This window comes from Rhodamnia argentea, chromosome 4, assembly GCF_020921035.1.
Source record: "Rhodamnia argentea isolate NSW1041297 chromosome 4, ASM2092103v1, whole genome shotgun sequence".
In the NCBI taxonomy this organism is placed as follows: domain Eukaryota; kingdom Viridiplantae; phylum Streptophyta; class Magnoliopsida; order Myrtales; family Myrtaceae; genus Rhodamnia; species Rhodamnia argentea.
Genome location: NC_063153.1, coordinates 13,181,700 through 13,201,136, shown reverse-complemented (window position 1 = coordinate 13,201,136; position 19,437 = coordinate 13,181,700). Strand labels below are relative to the sequence as shown.

The following is a 19,437-nucleotide window of genomic DNA, read 5'->3' as shown; positions in this document are numbered from 1 at the left end:
AAAAGAACCATGAGAAAATACAACTTCCAGCAGATTTTAAGATCGCATCGCTTATATTTAATTTTTTCTCGGTTGGAAGATGAACATGTACCTGCAGGTTCTTCCGCATGATTCGAACTTCCTTGTTCTTCACTTGGTTGTGTCGCCATTGCGTTGCTCTCCTGGTTAGAGTTTTTCAACAATGAAGTAACTGGAGAATGCAAAAATGGGTGAGATATTTGATTATCAAAGAGTTTTATCAGTCTCCCCGGGAAGGAATGAACCCCTTCCTTTTATACAAGCACCTCCATCAGATTTATCCTTGCGAACATGGACTAGCCCTACTATAGTGGTGAGCAAGCAATCTTGGGCTCTCGTGCCACTGATCACTAGGGTCAGTCCCCAATAATGGAATCATTACTTCAAGATGACTTGTTCCTCTTTCTTTTCTTAAAGTTCATTCCATCCCTTGACACCTTGATCAAGTTGAGTCTTTACCAAAGTTAAGTTAGTTCTTGGGCTTAGGAAAGTTATTCAGGCAACTTCATTGCAGCCCTTTAGTGGTACAAAGCTATCGGCAATGAGCACCTCACTTTTGTCAAAGCCCAAAAGCAAAAGCAAAAGCAAAAGGGAAGAAATTCAATTTGATTCAAGGTAGAATGCGCCTAAAAGGGACGGCTTTCATTCAAAATACAGTTATGCAATTGAAATTCTACAATTTCTTGCTTACATCTCCAAAATTGTCAATCAAATAAGTTTGGTAGAATTTTTATGGTTGTGTTTTCCAAACTTGAACCTTAAAATTGAAAACGACCAAAATTGACCTTATTTTGTACAGGACACCATGAACGATTTTATAACTTTGATTCCCGTTGAAAATTCCCATTTTTTCACTCACCAAACATTTTATCAAGAAAACGGAAGATGAAAACGAAAAAAAATTTTCATTTTTTGAACCAAATGCACCTTAAATATTTTTACGGGATGTTGACACCTAATTTTGGTGATCCCGTATTTTGTTTTGTTTTATCTTATTTTATTTTACTTTATTTTATTTTATTTTATTCCATTAGAATATTGTCTAATGGGTTAGTTATGCATTTTTTATGTGTTATATATATATATATATATATATATATACATACATACATACATACATACATATATGTGTTCTCTTATTTTTATTCCCAAAATGGAAAATAAAAATATATATATATAAATCTTACAAAAAATTTTATTAAAAAAAATATTTTAAAAAAAGAAGAAAGAAAAGAAAGAAAGCAAAAAAAAAAATTCTGATATGGTCAGCCCAGCCCAGGCCCCGCTCGAGCGAGACCCGGCCCACGCTTTCTCTTCCTCTCGCCGGGAGAGGCCTACGCGGGCCAGCCCAACTGGGTTTCTTTTATCCCCAAGCGGATAGCCCATCTCCTTCCTTTTTTCTCCTCAGCCCATCTTCCCTTTTATTTTTGAACGGCCCATCTCCCCTTTTTTTAATTTCTCCTCAGCCCATCCCACATTCCACCCTCCTCTCCTCCCCCCCCCCCACATCACTCTTTCCTGCACACACTCACGTCACTCACAATCTCACCGTACGCCTCACGTGATCTCTCATTAAACCACGTCCACATCATCCGGTTGGGGAAGGAGGCAAGACTTGCATAAAACGGGACCGAGAGGGCAAGCACCGGGTTCGGGTTCGGGTTCGGACACCAAGAAGAAGGGATGCGTTGAAGAAAAGAAAAGAAAAACAGAGAGGGTTTGGAGGGGGTTTCGGAGGAAGCTTAGAGAGAAGAAGAGCGCAGCCATTTGATCTCCGAGAATTCACCCGCGAACCCGTGACTTCATTCGTAAAGGTTGGCCTTTTCTCTCGGGTTTGGTGGTCTCGTTTCATTCCCGTAGCTCGCCGGCCCGAGAACTTCCATTTCTCGGACCGGCAAGCCTTGGGACGCCATTTTGTCTTAGCCGTTACGAGTCCCGCCGTTGAGTTCTTTGTTTGCCTTAGTCGGAATACCCATGTCCGATCGCAAGCTTTCGACCCCTTTTCTTGTTTTGTCGCGTGTTCTAGAGCTCGTTTGCACTGTTTTAGGTTTAAAAGCATGTTACCTCGTCTTCTATACGTGGGTTGGGACCGAGTAGTGGGGACAAAAGACGAGCTTGGCCATCCCTCGTTTGGTTTGGTTCCCATATTGGTTGCTAGACGTCCAGTAAAGTAAATAGCACTTAGCCTTCGAGTCCGTCGCGGGAGAAGAGTTGCGATCGGCGCTTGTGTGGGGATGAGGGCGTGTGAAATTGTGTCTGAACGGGAGCCTGTCGGGACGGTTTTGTGAGGTCGTTCTAGGTTGCGGTCTTCATTTCGAATATGCGAATAGGTCTTAATGGTCGGGCGACTCGAACCGGTGGCAGCACGCGAGGTGTAGGTCTTGGCGGCGGTACAACGAACAAGTCACAGCGATTGCAGAGGCGACTCGAGTGCGGGCTTAGTTGGCGCAAGTGTAACTAGAGGCGACGTGATCTCGGACCGTGGCGACGCGAGTTTGAACAGAGGCGGTGGCGTGGCCGGCGGATCCCGGCATCGTGGTTTCGATGCCGAGAAAACAAGCCCGGCGTGGTCCGGCGATTGCTTTGCGAGCGGACCCCGGCATTGTGACGAGCGAATTGGACAAGGCAACAACGAAGTGAGTGTGGGGTGGCGGTGTCGGAGGACTAGCAGCGCCTCCGTCGGTGTTGCAGAGGAAAAGAAAATGGCGCATGAAGAAGATGGTGAACAGGGAAGAAGTGATCTTGGTTTGGGCTGGTCTTGGTTAATTTATTGTCTGGGCATGTTCGGTTTACTTGGCTAAGATTGGGCCCGAATTAAGACCGAAGAGAGTCTTTTGGGCTAGTCGGATGGGCTGTTTTGAGAATGAAGAAGAGGAGACTGGGCCGAACGGATGGGCTGGCATGAAAAAAAGAGAAACCGTTGGGCATGTGCTGGTTTGGGCGTGAAAGAGATGGGCTAGAGGGGATTATGGAGCCCGGTTCGTTTAAGAATAAAAGTAAAAATGGGCCCCGAATTTCTTTGTGTCAATTAGGCCCGGTTCGGGTCCTCTCTCCCAGGCCTGATCAGGTCCGATGGCACGATCCGGGCCCGGATCTAAGAACCCGACCCGGACCCGACTCCATATAATTAAAAAAAAATAAAAAAATAAAAAAAATAAAAATTTAAAAAAAATAAAAATTTAAAAAAAAATCAGAAAATTTTCAGAAAATTAAGAAAAATGATTTTCATGACCTTTTTACCCCTAATGTGAATTTTTAAGTCTCAAATTGGCGTTGATTGAAGATCGATGTCCGGTTCGGTCTGATAACCGTTGTAATTCGACTTTCGAGTTGAAGTTGTTTGTTTAAATATCGTCTATCCGTTCCTATACAACGATGTGTTGAATATGGGGCATGTGTTGATACCTTAATTTTTGCGGGCAAGTCAAACATTGCTTTTGTTTAAAAAAAAAAAATAAAGAAACAGAAATTTAAATATATAATAAGTAAAACAGTTAGTGCGTACAAATCCACATTCATTGCATCACTTTTGACTTTTCGGCACATCACTTGAGCCCATTAGATCCGACACAGCTCGTAATTCATCCGAACACACGCACACTCTCCCTCCGGAGTTTCCAAACCAACATCACCCATCCCCTCCAGATTCCACCATGACCGGATCTTCTCTTTGAAGCACCCTCTCCCGATTGCACACACCTACTGATTTGGAATCACCCATGGAGACCGGTTCGGTTCTCTTCCTCTCCTAAGCTCCACCTCTGTCATGCGGGGATCCCAATACACATGACAACAGGACCGAAGGGTCCTCTCTCCGGCTTTTTATCTCCCTCACCTCACCATTCTGCCGAGCTCCCTCACTGTAACACCGGTCGAGCTTTCAGAACAACGTCGCCACCGTTGCCCGACTCCTACTCGACCTCACGCAACCGCTAGTGTCGGCTCCAAAGAGTTTGGCCGAGAGGCTCCGTTTTTCGGATCCTCTATTTTCGGCATTCAAGAGCTTGCTCTTCTCATTCAAACCTTTGTTATATCCAAACCTAAAGTTCCCGACGCTCGTCCCATGGTTCAATGATCGCCATGGAAGCGCCGGTTTCGCCTTAAACTGCCCTTGCCGGGACGGACTTGACAGCTCCCTGTTTTAGTGTTTTTCCTTGATTCGAGTTTTCTGCCAGCGACTCACTTCCTCACAACACTTTGTCCTTGCTCCTTTATCACTGAAGATACTCACACATAACGGTTCCATTCATGGTATTTAATCTCAAGATTAATATGTTCAAAATTTTTTTATTAAAGTGATTTTTTTTATCTATATGTACATGTATTTTTTGGAACTTCTATTACACCTCCGTAGAATTCTATAGAATCACTGTCAACTATCATATTAGGAAAGGTTAAGTTTATAGATGAAGACTTTGTTCAGTACTTTAAATGTTCCAATACTCCTCTCACACGTACGTTAAGACTTTGATCTAAGACTACAGCAAGAAAATATATGATATGGGACAATTTTTTGAAATATTTTGAACTTAGGCTAATGTTTTGATACTTGGTAAAATATTGTGGGAGTAGTGCTGACTATTCTAAAACTTACATTGATACATAAATATATTTATACATTCTGACAACTTGTGTTTTCAATATGGTAGAGATCTTTTAATTGGAGTTTATGGGTTTGATATGCATCCTAGTGTTCTTTACATACTTTTATATATTTGGATATTCCATATCTATTTTAAAATACTATTTTTTTAATGTGACAAAACAATTCAGATATTGACAAGTTCTATAATATATTATGCCGTTTCTTTAGAGTAAGCAGATTGATTGTTAGGTAAATATATTATTCAGTAGAGGTACTTGTAATACTTATAATTCGACTATTTGGCATGTTGCTCAATGCGTGTATATATATATATATGAATGAATGTTGGTATGTATATGTATATTTGTGACGGTATGTATCATTCTTGTCTGGCTTTGATTTATAAGTAATTTGATTTTATTGTCTCAATCATTGTTAAGTTTTCATAATCAACATGTTTACTTTTTAATTAGGTACATATATTATCACCTTATTAGCTTAGCTTCCGACATACACCTTTTCAATGCACAAGAAAATTTAAGTTGAAATATGTTTATATGCTTGTAATTGTCATTATTGAGTTCCTTGAATACTATTAAAGCCGGAGCCAGGCCGCCAATATAATGAGTCCGGCGTAAATGTTGACCAACAGCATTGTGACACTTGGCAGCTTTTTTGGGTCGTCAGATTCATCTAGAATTGAAAAACTGACATAATTCTTTCTTCTTCCTAATTGTAGCACTTAGATATATACAAATTTATTCATGGTTGAAGCTCTTACCGCTTTTAAAAAGCATCTCCAGACTGCTGCCAAAATTGTGGGTATGGTTCCACCCTTTGCAAGTGTTATAAAGGTGATTTAATCAGCACGTATGAGATATTTTTGGATTCGAAATCGCCCACACCGCCTGTTCGCGCGCCTGGTTTCGTGCCCGGTTTTTTTTCAAAAGCATGTCAAACCCACGAGGTCGAATTTCGCCGCTTTTTCGTGCATTTTAACAGTCATTGTTTGCTTAATCTCATTCCCAGCATGTAGTTGTTTACGTCCATGTGCTAGTTTTCCATTGATTGTGTTCGTGGTCAGAGAGCGAAGGCCACAAATATCCCCGAAGGACCGGTTTTTCATCCGCAAGAGAAGCACGGGTGTTCGATGAAATGCCTAAAAGAAGAGAGCTTTTGTTCCCGATACGACGACCTTTGAAGTGTTCGGGTTGGGCTCCGGGTCGGTTCCGGTTCGGGCTGGCGCGCGGGTCTATAGGCCGATTGGCGCCGTTTCTTTCTATGGCCAAAACGGCACCGTTTGGCATTTTCTTAAATAAAAATTTCATTTTTATTTTATAAAAATCTGAAAAATGCTGAAAAACTCATAAAAAATAAGAAAAAATTCCAAAAAAATTTAAAAAATTTTGGAAAAAAATCAAAAAAATGATTTTTACTTTTACCCTATTTAGTATTTTTTGGCCCTTATTTCGCAATGGAGATTGATCGATATCCATTTCGGTCAAGTCTGTTGTACACTCGATCATGTCTTGAGTTTGATTATTTTGGCTAGTAACCTATATTGATTGGCCTACATGTTTACTTTCAGTCAATAGGTAGATGCTTTAAATACTTGAGTTTTTTTTTTTTTGGGGTAAAAGTAAGATATATATAGATTGAAAAAAGCTAATTACAAACCAAACCTTTGCCGCACACCACCAAAGTGTTTACTTGAGTGTTTATTTAGACCTCTGTACTTTGATAAATTGCTTGTTAATCACTTTCCTATTGTTAGGGTGATGATTAAGTTAGCAATTGCACAAAAATGATAGAAAACCATTATTCATGATCATTAAGCATTGGTTATATAGTTGTTAGGCTTTGAATGATAAGCAAAATGTGTGGTCGACTTAGGGAACATTAATTGGTTAGGTACTAAAAGGGCGCTCATTAACTAATTAGCATAAACAAGTCCCCGATCCTAAATACTCTAGTTGCGTAAGAATCGAGATAATACTCTCATGCCTCAATTGATTTCTAGGCGATCCCAAGAGACTAGTGGCGACTCCTAGTAATGATTTAGGCAGTTAAATCATGAAAACGAAATCCAACATCACGAGAGGTAGGACTTGAGAGAATCTGCGGCTAGATCGATAGGCAATACCTCTAAACCTACTGGACCCTCGGGGGAGGGAAAAGTAGGTCGTGACAATATCTATGTAGGAGGACTAATCATCAAAGGTCCACGGTAGGTAGAATTCCATCTATTCCCTAGTTAATGGGAGAAAAGTCCTATTATATACCTAGTGGTTCTTTGCACATAGATAGTCTCGGATGACAAATTGTTCATCTCGAGCTGCACCTGTTAGAAAATTAAGTGCTGAAAAAATTATTGCACGAGGAAAGTTGTAATCCATGATCACAAGTAGAATGGTAATAAATTGTCTAAAATAAGTGTTTGTGTATACATAGGTTTGTGAAATATCTATACAATAATAAGGTTGATTTGAAAAAAAATTAAGGTAGAACTTTAAGTTGATGGAACAAATTCGTACCTTTGAGGTATAAAAGGAAAAAGTAAATGTTTGTAAAGTTAATACTCGGTGATTGTGTATATTTTGGTAATAAATGTTGAAAATAATTGCTTCTACACTATAGAGATTGTATCTTGAAGCAAAAATCCACTTGATAAGAAATTTTAAAATTGGTCAAATTATTCTATAAGCAAATCTTTCATAACAAGGCATAGAAACATAATTTCGCATAGCAATTGTTCACATGCTTTGAGGAAATACATTAAGTATCAGATTGGCCCCGCTACAACCAATTATAATGAAGACCTATTCCCTCAAATTGAATTCATCAATCACATGGTCTCATCCAATATTATGCCTCCCTCCCAAATGCTCTCGGGACGAAAGATGCTTGGTCCACAAGTGGATTTAATCATTTGGTATAGCAGGGGAATCTGCAGCACAACGAATAAAGCCACGGGGACAGAGGTCAGCAAAGTAATAGGAATGAAAACCCACTCCAGTCTCTTATCAAGCACGATAGTGAGAGTTGCGGCGAAGGCTACCAGCATGAAAGCCAAGGAGAGGAAGAGAAAACAAAGACCCAATATAATCTTCCTAGGCAATGAGTGAGGAAAATCTTGCGCCTCATAACGTGACGTTAAGATGGCTAGGAATAGCAAGATGGCCGTCACAGAGGAGAACAAACCCAACGCATCGAAAATTGCAAAAACTAGAAGAGAGTCCTGTCCTAACAACAAGGGGGCTCCGCTTTTGTCGTCACTGCCTCCAGGAACAGTGAAAGCAGCAGCGAACAGTACTGTGGCAATTAAAGTTGAGACAAGCATACATGAATTTGCAGTGTCCTTCACCCACTTCTCTCCATTCTCAAGCAACCCTTTGTGCTTCTCCACGAATATTTCCCAACATGTTTTGCCATCATGTTTGTCATATCTTATATCAAGAGCAATCCAGCTTTCCACAGCCTATGCATAAGATTCACAAAAATGAGTTGCAATAAGTGGATTAGTTATTGGAAAATTTCAGAAGAAAATTACAAAGGAACATCTAAAGGAAATTAAGACTTATTCAACACTTAATGCGAAATTGCTTACAGGTTAAGTCCACCTTTGCTGGAAAATATCAGGGTCAACTTCTTCCAAGGAATCAAGTTGCAAAATAGTCAAATAATATAGGTATGGAAAGCACTATGTTTCTACTTTCCAAGGAATCAAGTTTCATCCAATTTGGAATATTCTAGATGATGAATTCGCGCTTCAAAATAGTCAAATAATATATGTATGGAAAGCAATATGTTTCTACTTTCCAAGGATTCAAGTTTCATCCAATTTGGAATCTTCTAGATGAATTTATGGAAAAAAAATATTAAGAGCTAATCAAGAAATCCGAGAATGAGTCTTTTAGTACTTGTGTGTGCTTTGCTGAGTTCTATGCCTTGTAGTTTGTTTCTTGAGTCATTTTAGTGAGGGTGGCTGCCCCTCGTCGGCAGTCTAGCGAGGATTGTTGCACTCGAAGTGACCCCCATGAGGGTCCTCAAAACTTGCTAGTGACAAAGGGCTAAATTGACGGATCTAACGAAAAGACTAACATGAAGGACAGTATCAAGCTTTAGAACTTATTAAGCATAAATTCAAAGTTATTTTTAATGTCAAAGAGGAATAGGGAGTCGAAATGAAATAAAGGTAAATATCTAGTAGAAGCTTCATGATAGCAGTAAGCAATGGTTTGCAAGAGTAAATTTTAGCGATATGCTAAATTAACTAACGAGAAGTGTTCTTGAATTAATAGCCATTCCAATGAAAATAGTGGCCATAAATGAACTTAACGAACGTTTTGATTGTTTGACAAAAAAAAAAACAACTTTTGATTGAAAAGGAGAAGATTGAATTCATATTGCTTCAATTAAACACAAAATATGATACAATGAAACAAGCAAAGCTATTGTGAAAATATAAGCAAAACTGATTTAAATGTTTTTTGGGACTCCAAATTAATATACGAAGGTTATACACGAAGAGTCGGTCGAATTTAAGAAAGAGTCACTTGGATTAAATTATGTGGTGGATCAGAACTATACGAGTGCAATTGATATGCAATTTAATTGGTGAGTTTCAATCATTTTTTAGTGCCGCAGTTTCTCTAATCAGTCTCCGTTTCTGGTTTTTTTCTGTAAATTGTTGTAAGGATGTAGTGTTGTCTCTTAACTTACTTTAGTAGTTTATATTTAGCATGTGGAATTTATTTCTATGTAGCAACAAAGTGTTGGCTCGGATGACAGGACAGTTTCTTCTTCTCATTGTTGTTTTGGATTCAAGTTTTGTTGAAGGCATTTCACAACTAAAGTCCCAAATGCTCCAGAACAATGTCACGAAAGCTTGGCCTGATATCGCCAAACCGCTATAAAAAAAACTTCGTATGTATATTGTCAAGAGTATCTAAAAAAAAGTTCTAACTATCATATTTTAAGAAACTTATTAAGAAGATATAATATTTATCATTAAGTGTGATTATTAAATATATGAAACAGAAATATATTTACCGTAAACCATTGGAGTTCCCTTTGCAGTTGGAATGCTGCTCCGCTGACCTTGGTTAATGTATCCAAGTTAGGATTGTACTGTGCTGCTTCGAGCATCATATCCTGCGATTCTTCCTGGCTAGGCGCCGGAACCAATGACCACTCATGGGTTGAGCTAACCTTCAAAAAGAGCCTCAGAGTCCTTTCTTGGCGAAAGACCAACGCATATCTCTCCAACCTCCTTCCATAAGGCGAAACCCAAATAAGCTCCGGGAAAGACTGAATAAAGAGCTTCACGAGTTCACTAATTCCCATGGTTGTAGCTTGAGCCAATGGGCCCCCCTCTGGGAAAAAATCGATGATCTCGGTAGTATTCAGATGAGAGATCGCCCTGCAAAATTGTGTTGCCAACTCGACTGCCGCCACGTGTCTCAACTTCACTCCGTGAACTCTCTTGATTATAGGAACTACAAAATGTTAAAAAAGAAATGGAGAAAGAAAATAAAAAACGAAGGGGCGGCAATTGGATTAATGGAGGAAATAAGCACACATGCGTTTCCAGAAAGATTTGCATGCTTGGCAGAGATGATGAAGCGAGCTTGATTTCACCAATCAATATTGAAGGAGAAGTCCTAGGTTTACGTAGCTCTTAGTCCATATCTTTTGCTGAGATTATTTGGCCATAAGCTAGAAATTCCTAGATTAACATGAAATCTCGCCACAATTTGAAGTTTCAAGTATTCCTTTTCACTTCTTTTTTTTTCCTTCGCAATTTCGCGACTCTTGCAATTAGAATTTGGTGAATATCTAAAATCATTCAAATTTTAACAATATTAACACGGAAAATTATATTTAACTTTGTTTGGAATAATTCTATGAAGGATTTTTATTAGATCCATCAATGGTGCAAGAAATAAGTTACACATTCACTCCTGGAGCATTGATATATGGACAAATTTAACTACAAAATTAACTTCAAACATACATGTCACTCATCTAATCGTGAACATGTAACGGTCTTTTCACATAGCCTGTTGGCCTAACAAAATTTTCTTTTCCCAAATTATGGCAAACAATTAAGAAGAAGCTTTTTTTTTTACTTATAAAAGAAGTCAATAACAAACAAGCCATAAAACTTTTAGTTGGAGAGAGCGGGACAGGGATAGAGTTGGTGTCTTGATAAAATGCAAGCGTACCTGCAGTTTTGGCGGCATTCCAAAGTGATCTTGCAAGACGACGAAGTGCTACAATCAAGTTACAAAGAAAACCCGGTCATTGGATAGTCATTGGATATGTAATTATTGTAAGACCTTATTGTAAGACCTCGTAATTCCTCAGTTGCATTGTCCAATCAATTAACGTATACCATATTTATGCACTTGGTTGAATGGTAACTAATCCATAAAGTGCCATTATCCAAGTATAGATAACTAGACCAATGGCATAAGGACACTTGAAGTGTCAATATTCGTGTACGGCGCTCATTTTGGTGCTAATATTTTTTTAATTACTTAAAAGCAAATTTTTTTGAAAAATAATTATTTAAGTGCTAACTCCAATGACGTTGCCGGAAATTCTCGATGTTTGCACTAAAGTGATCATTTTTCTCTGATTTGGCACTAAAGTGATCGATTTTTCTCCAATTTGGCACTTAAATAATCGCAAAAAAAAATATTGTCACTAAAGTGAGCACTGTATACAAATATTGACACTTGAAATGTCCTTTTGTCCTAGATCAAGGAACCAGAATATATCCTACAAAGAAACAATCATTTTCGATCTCTTTTGCTAGTACGGAGGGAATCAATCTAAGAAAAGTGATTTAAAAGTTCAAAAATCAATGGTCCTAAGATATGCCCAGCAACAAAAATGCATACCCACCTGGATCCGAATTTTTTTCTCTTGGTTTGTAGTTCAACTCCACCGGAATACCTTCAGTTCAAAAGGAAAAGAGCAGGTGATGAGCCAGGTATGATCATCTTGAAGGGAATGAGTAATGAAGAGGTATGCGAGTGAAGAAACTACGGACATTTGTATATCAACGTTTCCAAAACACTGAGCCTGGTTCCGCTGAGAAAGTGAGATGGCATCAACGACAAGGCATGCAGTATAGACAAGGATACGCTTTCATGAGTAATTAAGTCAGGGTACCGTTCGACCAGATACAGGGTGATATCTGTCCGAATTCACCAGCAAAGTTGATTAGGAAAAGTCTGGAATAAGGGGAAAAACAGATGGAATTGAGATGATGGTGGTCTTACCATGATGACCAGCGTAGCTGAGACATAGAGTGACGTTAGTCGCAGAGCGACCGCTGAAGGGACTAGTCCCAGAGTCACCGCTGGAGGGATGAATTAGCCCATCGTCTGTCGTATTTTTTGCCAGGAACCAGGCAATCTCCTTATGTATAGGAGCTTCCCTAGCAGACATTGCCAATGGAACACGTCCATTATTATCTGCAAGTTGCGTCAATTTGGGATTACTTTTAACTAATGCCTCGACCATCCTTATCCTTCCACACCGGACAGCATTGTGGAGGGCTGTGCGGCCATCACAATCAACCATTTCAAGCGCTTGCGGGTGTAGAGACAACAGCTCAACCAGGTTCTCCAAAAATCGGTCGTGTGCACTCAAAGCGGCCACGTGAAGGACCGTTTCTGATTTGCTTGTTATTTTGGCCGTCTTTGAAGCAGGATCTCGGTCGAAAAATCTTTTTGCGGATTCCCAGTCACCCCTGAGTGCAGCTTGCAACAATGGTCGGTAATAGTGTCCATCCACGACGTTTTTTGATACTTCTGCAGTGGATGCGAACTTTTCAGGCCAATTCGGTTAATGCTTTTTCCTGCCATACATTGAGTAGTGTCCCAAAATACTAATTTCATGGTGAAACAACTCTTTTGAAGGATACCGCACCTGGGGCATCTCCGGATTGAGAAGGATCTGATCCAACATTTGCATCAACATCTGTGATATCTGTAGGAGAAAGAGTGAGCACAAAGTCCTTGTCATAAGGATTCATAAAGCAAAGAAAATGAACCGTGAGAAAATATAAATGTTACAGCAAATATAAAGATCAAAGCGCTTCTACCAACTTTTTTCTCGGTTGGAAAATACAAGGTCAGGGTTATGTTTGAAGCAGAATTTCGTTCAACAATTCTTTTGACAGATTCCCAATCGCCCCTGAATGAAACTTGCAACGGCGGTCGGTTACAGTGTCCATCCACTACGTTCTCCGATACTTTTGCAACGGATGTGAATTTTTCAGGCCATTTTGTTAATACTTTTTCCTTGCAGACATAGAGAAGTGTCCCAGAATAGAACACTTCCATCAAAATCGAATACTAATTTCACAATTAAACAACTTCTTCAAGGGATACCGCACCTGGGGCACCTCTGGATTGGGAAGGATCTGATCCAACGCTTACACGAACATCTTCGACATATGTAGAAGAAGAAAGAGTGAGCACAGAGTCCTCATACTGATTTTTTTCCCCCCTCTCTTTTTACTAGCCAAGGTCACGGCTATGTTTGTTCGAAGATAAAGCAAAGAACAAGAACCGTGAGAAAGCACAAATCCCAGCATATTTTAAGACCAAATCGCTTATACCGTATCTTTTGTCGGTTGGAACTTGAACATCTGCTGGTGGTTCTTGACCGCTTGGTTGCGTCGCCATGGGCTTGCTCTCTTGGTTACAGTCTTTCCACAACAAAGTAAAGGGCGAATGCAATAGAGACTCTCTACTTTCCTGGAAAGTTAATGTCAATCGGATTGAGTTTCAGGGCCTCTTATAACTAACCTTAGGAGTTGACCATTTCCACAATAATTTCTTGGACCTTGGTTGTTTTTATACCAAGACTCTGCTTGTTTCGCGCAAAACATATGACTAGGAAAATAATTTTAATAAACTTAAATTAAATTTTAAAAAAATAATTGGTTAAAAAACCAAAACTCAACACTTTAATCTTATCAATTCAAAAAATTTAGATTACCAAAAGCAGCAAGTGACAAAATAAAAAATTTCAGTTAAACTATAGACTAAAACAAACATAATACATAATATATATCAACCACATAGAAAATAATAAAACTTAATAAGTTTTAGACACAAAAAAGAAACATACTAGAATTCATACCTCAAACAGTAACTTCAAGAGTTGTCCGAATGAGATATTGAACAAAACCCCTCATGGATCTATATATAAGAGTGTGTGAGCCTTAGCCACATTATTTAAACGCGGTTAAGCTTAGGTGGTCCCTCGGTCACACGTGTACGATTATGACATAAAGTACCTTGCAATTAAAGGGTCAAGATCACGCTGACATATGGACATATGTAGGGTTATAATCTAAGTAGAACCGATACTGATACGAGACACGCGACACGACACGACACGTCAACACGTCATTTCTAAAAAATAGAGATTTTCGACACGTTAGGGATACGTTGTATATTAAATATATTTTTATATATGTATGATATATTATTATTTCTATAATTTTTTATAAAATGAAAAATTTATAAAAATAGTTCTTATAATAAAAACAAAGCTAATGCCATGAATACTCTCGTAATTTGATCTCAATCAGCCTAGAAAATAAATAAACAATAAAAAAATCCTGTAATATGCGGTCTACCCGCTTTCCCTCCTCTCTCACGATTTCCTCCCCTCCTCTCTTTACTTTTGAAAAAATCTCTGACACGCGCCTCACCTCTCTCCTCCTCTCTCTCTCTCTCTCTCTTCTCTGTCTCCCCCTCTTCTCTCTCTTTACTTTTTGAAAACATCACCGAAAACATCCCACACTTTTCATCTCTCTCTCCTCTCTGCAAGAAAATATCCCCCCACCCCTCTGTCTCTTTACTTCCTTAAAAAATCTCACACCCCTTCCTCTGTGTCACTCCTCTCTGTCCCGCTAAACCAACCCCGACGTCGACCACTGTGATTTTTGCTGCTCGTCTCTCCTCCGGCGCTCCCTCCCTCTGTCCTTCGGCTCGTTCGCTCTCTCTGCTCCGGCGCACACGAAGGCCGTTCCCTGCTCAGGCACTGGCCGCGCGTCGCCGGCTTCCTCCCTCATCTCTCTCATGGCCCGAGACGCTCTTCTTCCCCCTCCCCTACCGTTCTCTGCCCTTCGGATCTGCTTTTCCCCGCCCTCTCTCCTCACCGACTCGCGTGTCCCCGGCGTGTCGCTGGCGTTGACCGGGTGTCGGATCATCGACGTCCGACACCGACACGCCGGGGGTTTGGCGTGTCGGTGCTTCATAGGTTATAATAGCATTAGCGTTGGAATAGTTAAGTCTGTCACGTGTATAATGGACGCAACTCAACTTGTTGTCCAAAATTTTCCGGTTCCTGCGTTGTTTGGGTCCAATTAAAAGAGAGAGAGAGGAGGATAAGAATCTACAGAGGAAAAAGAAAAGAAAAACCTGATCCATCCTAATCCAATATGTATATATTATTATCGGCCCGTAAAATGTCTGCCCATAGGCAAGTTCGCTAGTTGATTTAGCCTATCGGCGCTGACGTGGTGTTGTCGCCGCTCATGTCATCAATTTTTTTTTATAATATTGTAATATTTTTTGAAATTTATTTTTTCTTTTCTTTTTTACTTCCTTCTTCCTCCAATTAGCCTTCATCTTTGGCCGATCACCGAGCCCGGAGACCAGTGCGAGGTAGAAGGAATAAAAAAATTAAAAGAAAAGAAAAAATAAAATTTTGAAAAATATTAAAATATTATTTAAAATTGGCCACATCAACGCCACATCAGAGCTAGCTTTCAAATAGATTGAATTGACATAAATATAAAAGTTTCAATGCAAAAAAAAAAAATATTTATAACTAAATTGACATAATTACAATATATTTAGAAATTTTTTGATAGCTCTCTCAAAAAAATGGTTTAAGATGTTTGGTAATTTTGCAACAAAAAAAAAAATGGTTGAATCTATTGAATGTTGCAGCGATATGGTTGGAGATGTGATCAAATCTAATTAATTGAGAAATCATTTGAATAACAATGATCAGTGAACCCGCCCTCACCTGACGATCTATGGAGGTAGCGAGTTGGTTAACGATGATAAAAATATATTCCCTTGATTAAATTTTTATAATGATATAAATAATTCTTTTCAAAAAATATTTTTTAAACCGCACATTTTTCAATACAACCTTCAGATGTAATTTGAATTTTTTAACACATGTATAACAGACGCGACTCAACTTGTTGTGCAAAATTTTCGGTTCTTGCGTCGTGTGGGTCCCATTAAGAGAGAGAGAGAGAGAGAGAGAGAGAGGGGGATATGAATCTAGGAAAAAGAAAAGAAAAACGTGGATTTGCGTCGTGTGGGTCCCATTAAAAGAGAGAGAAAGATGGATAAGAATCTAGATGGGAAAAAGAAAAGAAAAAAGTGGATTTGTGCGGTTCCCATTAAAAGAAGAAAAGGAAAACGGGATCCATCCTTATCGAATAGGCATATATTATTATCTGCCCGTAAAATGTCTACCCATAGACAAGTTCGCCAGTTGGTTTCGCCGTTCGGCACTGACGTCATTAATTTTTGAAAAAAATCTAAAAAAGGGCTTGAAGTCTTTTTATTTTTTTAAATAAGGGTCCAAAGAAAAATATGTTCCAAATAAAGGCCCAAAGTGACATAGTACGTTTCAATTAAGGGCATAATATTTCAAAAAAGGATCTGGCTTGAAAGGCTTTTCCTCATTTCACATTTTAATTTTTTTTATTCATTTTTTTCTTTTTTATGATTAAAAAAAAAGTCATGCACAGGCTGGTGCGGGGTTGGCGGGCGCGGCGAAGGCCGGCGGGGTCGCCGACAACCCCGCCGGTCAGAAACGAAACTGTGAGGAAAGATAAATGTGTTGTACGGATACAAATTTCCAGCTTTTAGTGACATAAACAAAAAATTGGAATAAATGTGTTATAATTGACATGATTCGAAAAATTTTATGGCTTTTTTCAAAAAGTTAACTAGAAGAAACTATCGAGATAAAAGAAGTGAAAATTAAGCGAACGACAACCCAAAAGCTGAGCAAAGGTCACAGTGTACCGTGAAACGTGTTTCTCATGGTGGTCATGGGGTGTCCCACTCTGTAAATGTACCTCGTACGAAACTTGAACTATGCCTGACTAAAAGTTGATGTCTATTGTCGTATCCTGGTGAGATAATTAATGGTGTGGTCCTGTACCTATCAGTACCCGACAAGTGGCAAGTTCTCTCCTCCCTGCCTGAGGAGATAATGACAACTCATACGCATAGCATCTCTATTTTCCTCCCCATTTTTCATGTTGGCAAGGAGGACCGCAGGGTCAAGTCAATGGAAATTTTCAAAAATTGCTTGTAGTTGTAGAGTCTTGTAACTATAGGTAAATTTCAAACGCTACAAAAAAGCCAAAGATTTAGCCATGGAAAATTAGCGACAAAAAAAATTCGTCACTAATTTTACGACGAAAATACCGACGAAACAAAATTCATCGCTATTTGCGACGAAAGAAAAATTCGTAGCTAATAGAATATGAATAAAAATAAAAAAGAATAGAGACGAATAACTTTCTTCGTCGCTAAATTAGCGACAAAACAATTAATCGTCGCTAATTTAGCGACAAAAAATGACATAGAAAATTGTATTGATCGAGGATGATGATGATGATTCAAATTTTATTGGATACAATTATAGATGTCACTATAAAGGTCACGTCCAAAGCTATGTGAATTCGCGTGGTATAAAATCATCTGCTCCTCTGTAGCTCGGGGGTCTTAATCTTTTTGTAATCTTCTTGCCCTCGTATCCAAATGCATAAGCAATGCAACGAAATGAATGCACTCGGCAAAATGATTACGGCAAACAAAACCGAATAAGCCCGTTAAATCGAAGTAGGATGGCCTTTGAAAGCTCTTAACAACGAACAACGATGAGAGCGCCAAGTTCATACCGGCATCCCCCGTCCCAGGATATAGGAAAAGTAAAAAGATGACAAAATTGAATAAATGCAAGTTGTAGTCCCTCTCTTCCGGTGAGCATAGGTGATAAAGAACCCCAACTTGTACAGTTAAGAAACGCGATTTTGAGGGGCTAGAAAATGCCATACGGTTCAAACAACCACGGATGTGCAACAATTTGAACTCGTACTTGCTCGCCTAAGTTTCGAAGCTCGATTAACAATCACATATTTGGCGAGAAACCGAGAGAGCTAACCACCATCATGGTCCGAGTAAGCCACTCAAACTCTTTTTTATTTTATCACTCGAGCTATTTTGACACCACGTCAATTTCGATTGCCTTTTCTTATCCACGGAAGCCGCCACATAGGATTTTTAATGGCAAGATTTAACGAAACTGTGAGGAAAGATAAATGTGTTGTACGGATACAAATTTCCAGCTTTTAGTGACATAAACAAAAAATTGGAATAAATGTGTTATAATTGACATGATTCGAAAAATTTTATGGCTTTTTTCAAAAAGTTAACTAGGAGAAACTATCGAGATAAAAGAAGTAAAAATTAAGCGAACGACAACCCAAAAGCTGAGCAAAGGTCACAGTGTACCGTGAAACGTGTTTCTCATGGTGGTCATGGGGTGTCCCACTTTGTAAATGTACCTCGTACGAAACTTTGAACTATGCCTGACTAAAAGTTGATGTCTATTGTCGTATCCTGGTGAGATAATTAATGGTGTGGTCCTGTACCTATCAGTACCCGACAAGTGGCAAGTTCTCTCCTCCCTGCCTGAGGAGATAATGACAACTCATACGCATAGCATCTCTATTTTCCTCCCCATTTTTCATGTTGGCAAGGAGGACCGCAGGGTCCAGTCAACGGAAATTTTGAAAAATTCCTTGTAGTTGGTAGAGTCTTGTAACTATAGGTAACTTTCAAATTTCAAGTGATTTTGGTGAAAAAAGTATAAACAGTAACTTGATTACCAATTTACTCGTTAATAACGACATTTAGAATTAAGTAAGTTCGAATGAATTAGTATATTATCAACTCTTCTGAAATTTTACATGTAGTTTAAGTAAATAATCATTGCTATAATAAATACATCTATTTAATAAAGTAAACTCATTTTCATTTTCTCTACGATATTGTTGCTTTTACTTCCAATGGACCAATAGATTCATCGTTACCATGACCATACAACGAATGCGAGCCTTCCTTTGATACCAGAGAAAGTGATGTAGCTCGGGTTCAAGACCAATGCTATTAACCTGCATTCAAGCTCAACAAGCCTCTTTTCGATAATCCCCTCATCGATAAGTCCAAGATTCTTATTGAATTCAAGTCTCTTATCGATAAGCCTAGCATTGATAAGTCCAATAATTTGAACGATAAACTTCGTCATAAAGATTTTGTCATCTCTCATGCATTGGAAGCCTACAACAATACACCTCGGGACAACCATAAGAATTAATGTTCTTTTAATAGCGTCTAGTTTCTAAATATTTGTAGTTTCTATGCGCTTTAATTTCCATATTAGACTTTAGTCTTTTGCTCTTCTTTTGTTTGGCCATCAAGTTTATGTAGAAAGTTAGACGAATTTGATTAATGAAAATTGCTTTGTGCATTTTCTTTGAACCTTGAAGAGTTTATATGAATGAAAACCGAAAAGAGTTTTCACTCCGTCCTAGAAGAATCGGAGTTTTTCAAAGTTTGCATCCTTAAAGAGTTGTAGCCTAAATATAGAAGAATTGATGCCCTATCGACTTTCTTGGAGGCCTGGAAGAGCAACCATTGAAGTTCCTATCCTGTTCTTCATTTTGTCCATTCACGTATAGATCACTACATCCAATCATC

General features: G+C 38.9%; 2 protein-coding genes across 2 annotated transcripts in view; both read right to left on the bottom strand.

Moving 5' to 3' along the window:
* LOC115729388 overlaps positions 1-13,277 on the bottom strand; it is a 69,206-nt gene extending 55,929 nt beyond the window's left edge. The window contains exons 1-3 of the mRNA XM_048277791.1: positions 13,242-13,277; positions 13,017-13,067; positions 92-190 (exon numbers count right to left, since the gene is read on the bottom strand). Of these exons, the coding sequence (XP_048133748.1) occupies positions 92-149 (58 nt within the window). The 5' untranslated portion in view covers positions 150-190; positions 13,017-13,067; positions 13,242-13,277. The remainder of the gene's footprint in view (positions 1-91; positions 191-13,016; positions 13,068-13,241) is intronic.
* LOC115731211 lies at positions 7,449-12,199 on the bottom strand. Its single transcript, XM_048278024.1, has 6 exons — positions 11,896-12,199; positions 11,664-11,810; positions 11,516-11,566; positions 10,831-10,878; positions 9,656-10,101; positions 7,449-8,081 (listed from the first exon to the last, which is right to left on the bottom strand). Exons 1-6 carry the CDS (start codon positions 12,197-12,199, stop codon positions 7,449-7,451), a joined length of 1,629 nt encoding a protein of 542 aa, XP_048133981.1.
* Positions 13,278-19,437: the final 6,160 nt, after the last annotated feature.

What these genes read in the sequence shown, in the direction of transcription:
- LOC115731211 (XM_048278024.1), bottom strand. Translation starts at nt 12,199, where the DNA reads ATGGTTGATTGTGATGGCCGCACAGCCCTCCACAATGCTGTCCGGTGT. An exon ending in AGAAAAAAATTCGGATCCAG is followed by an intron (nt 10,879 to 11,515) that starts GTGGGTATGCAT and finishes ACTTGATTGTAG; the next exon opens with CACTTCGTCGTCTTGCAAGA. An exon ending in GAATGCCGCCAAAACTGCAG is followed by an intron (nt 10,102 to 10,830) that starts GTACGCTTGCAT and finishes AACATTTTGTAG; the next exon opens with TTCCTATAATCAAGAGAGTT.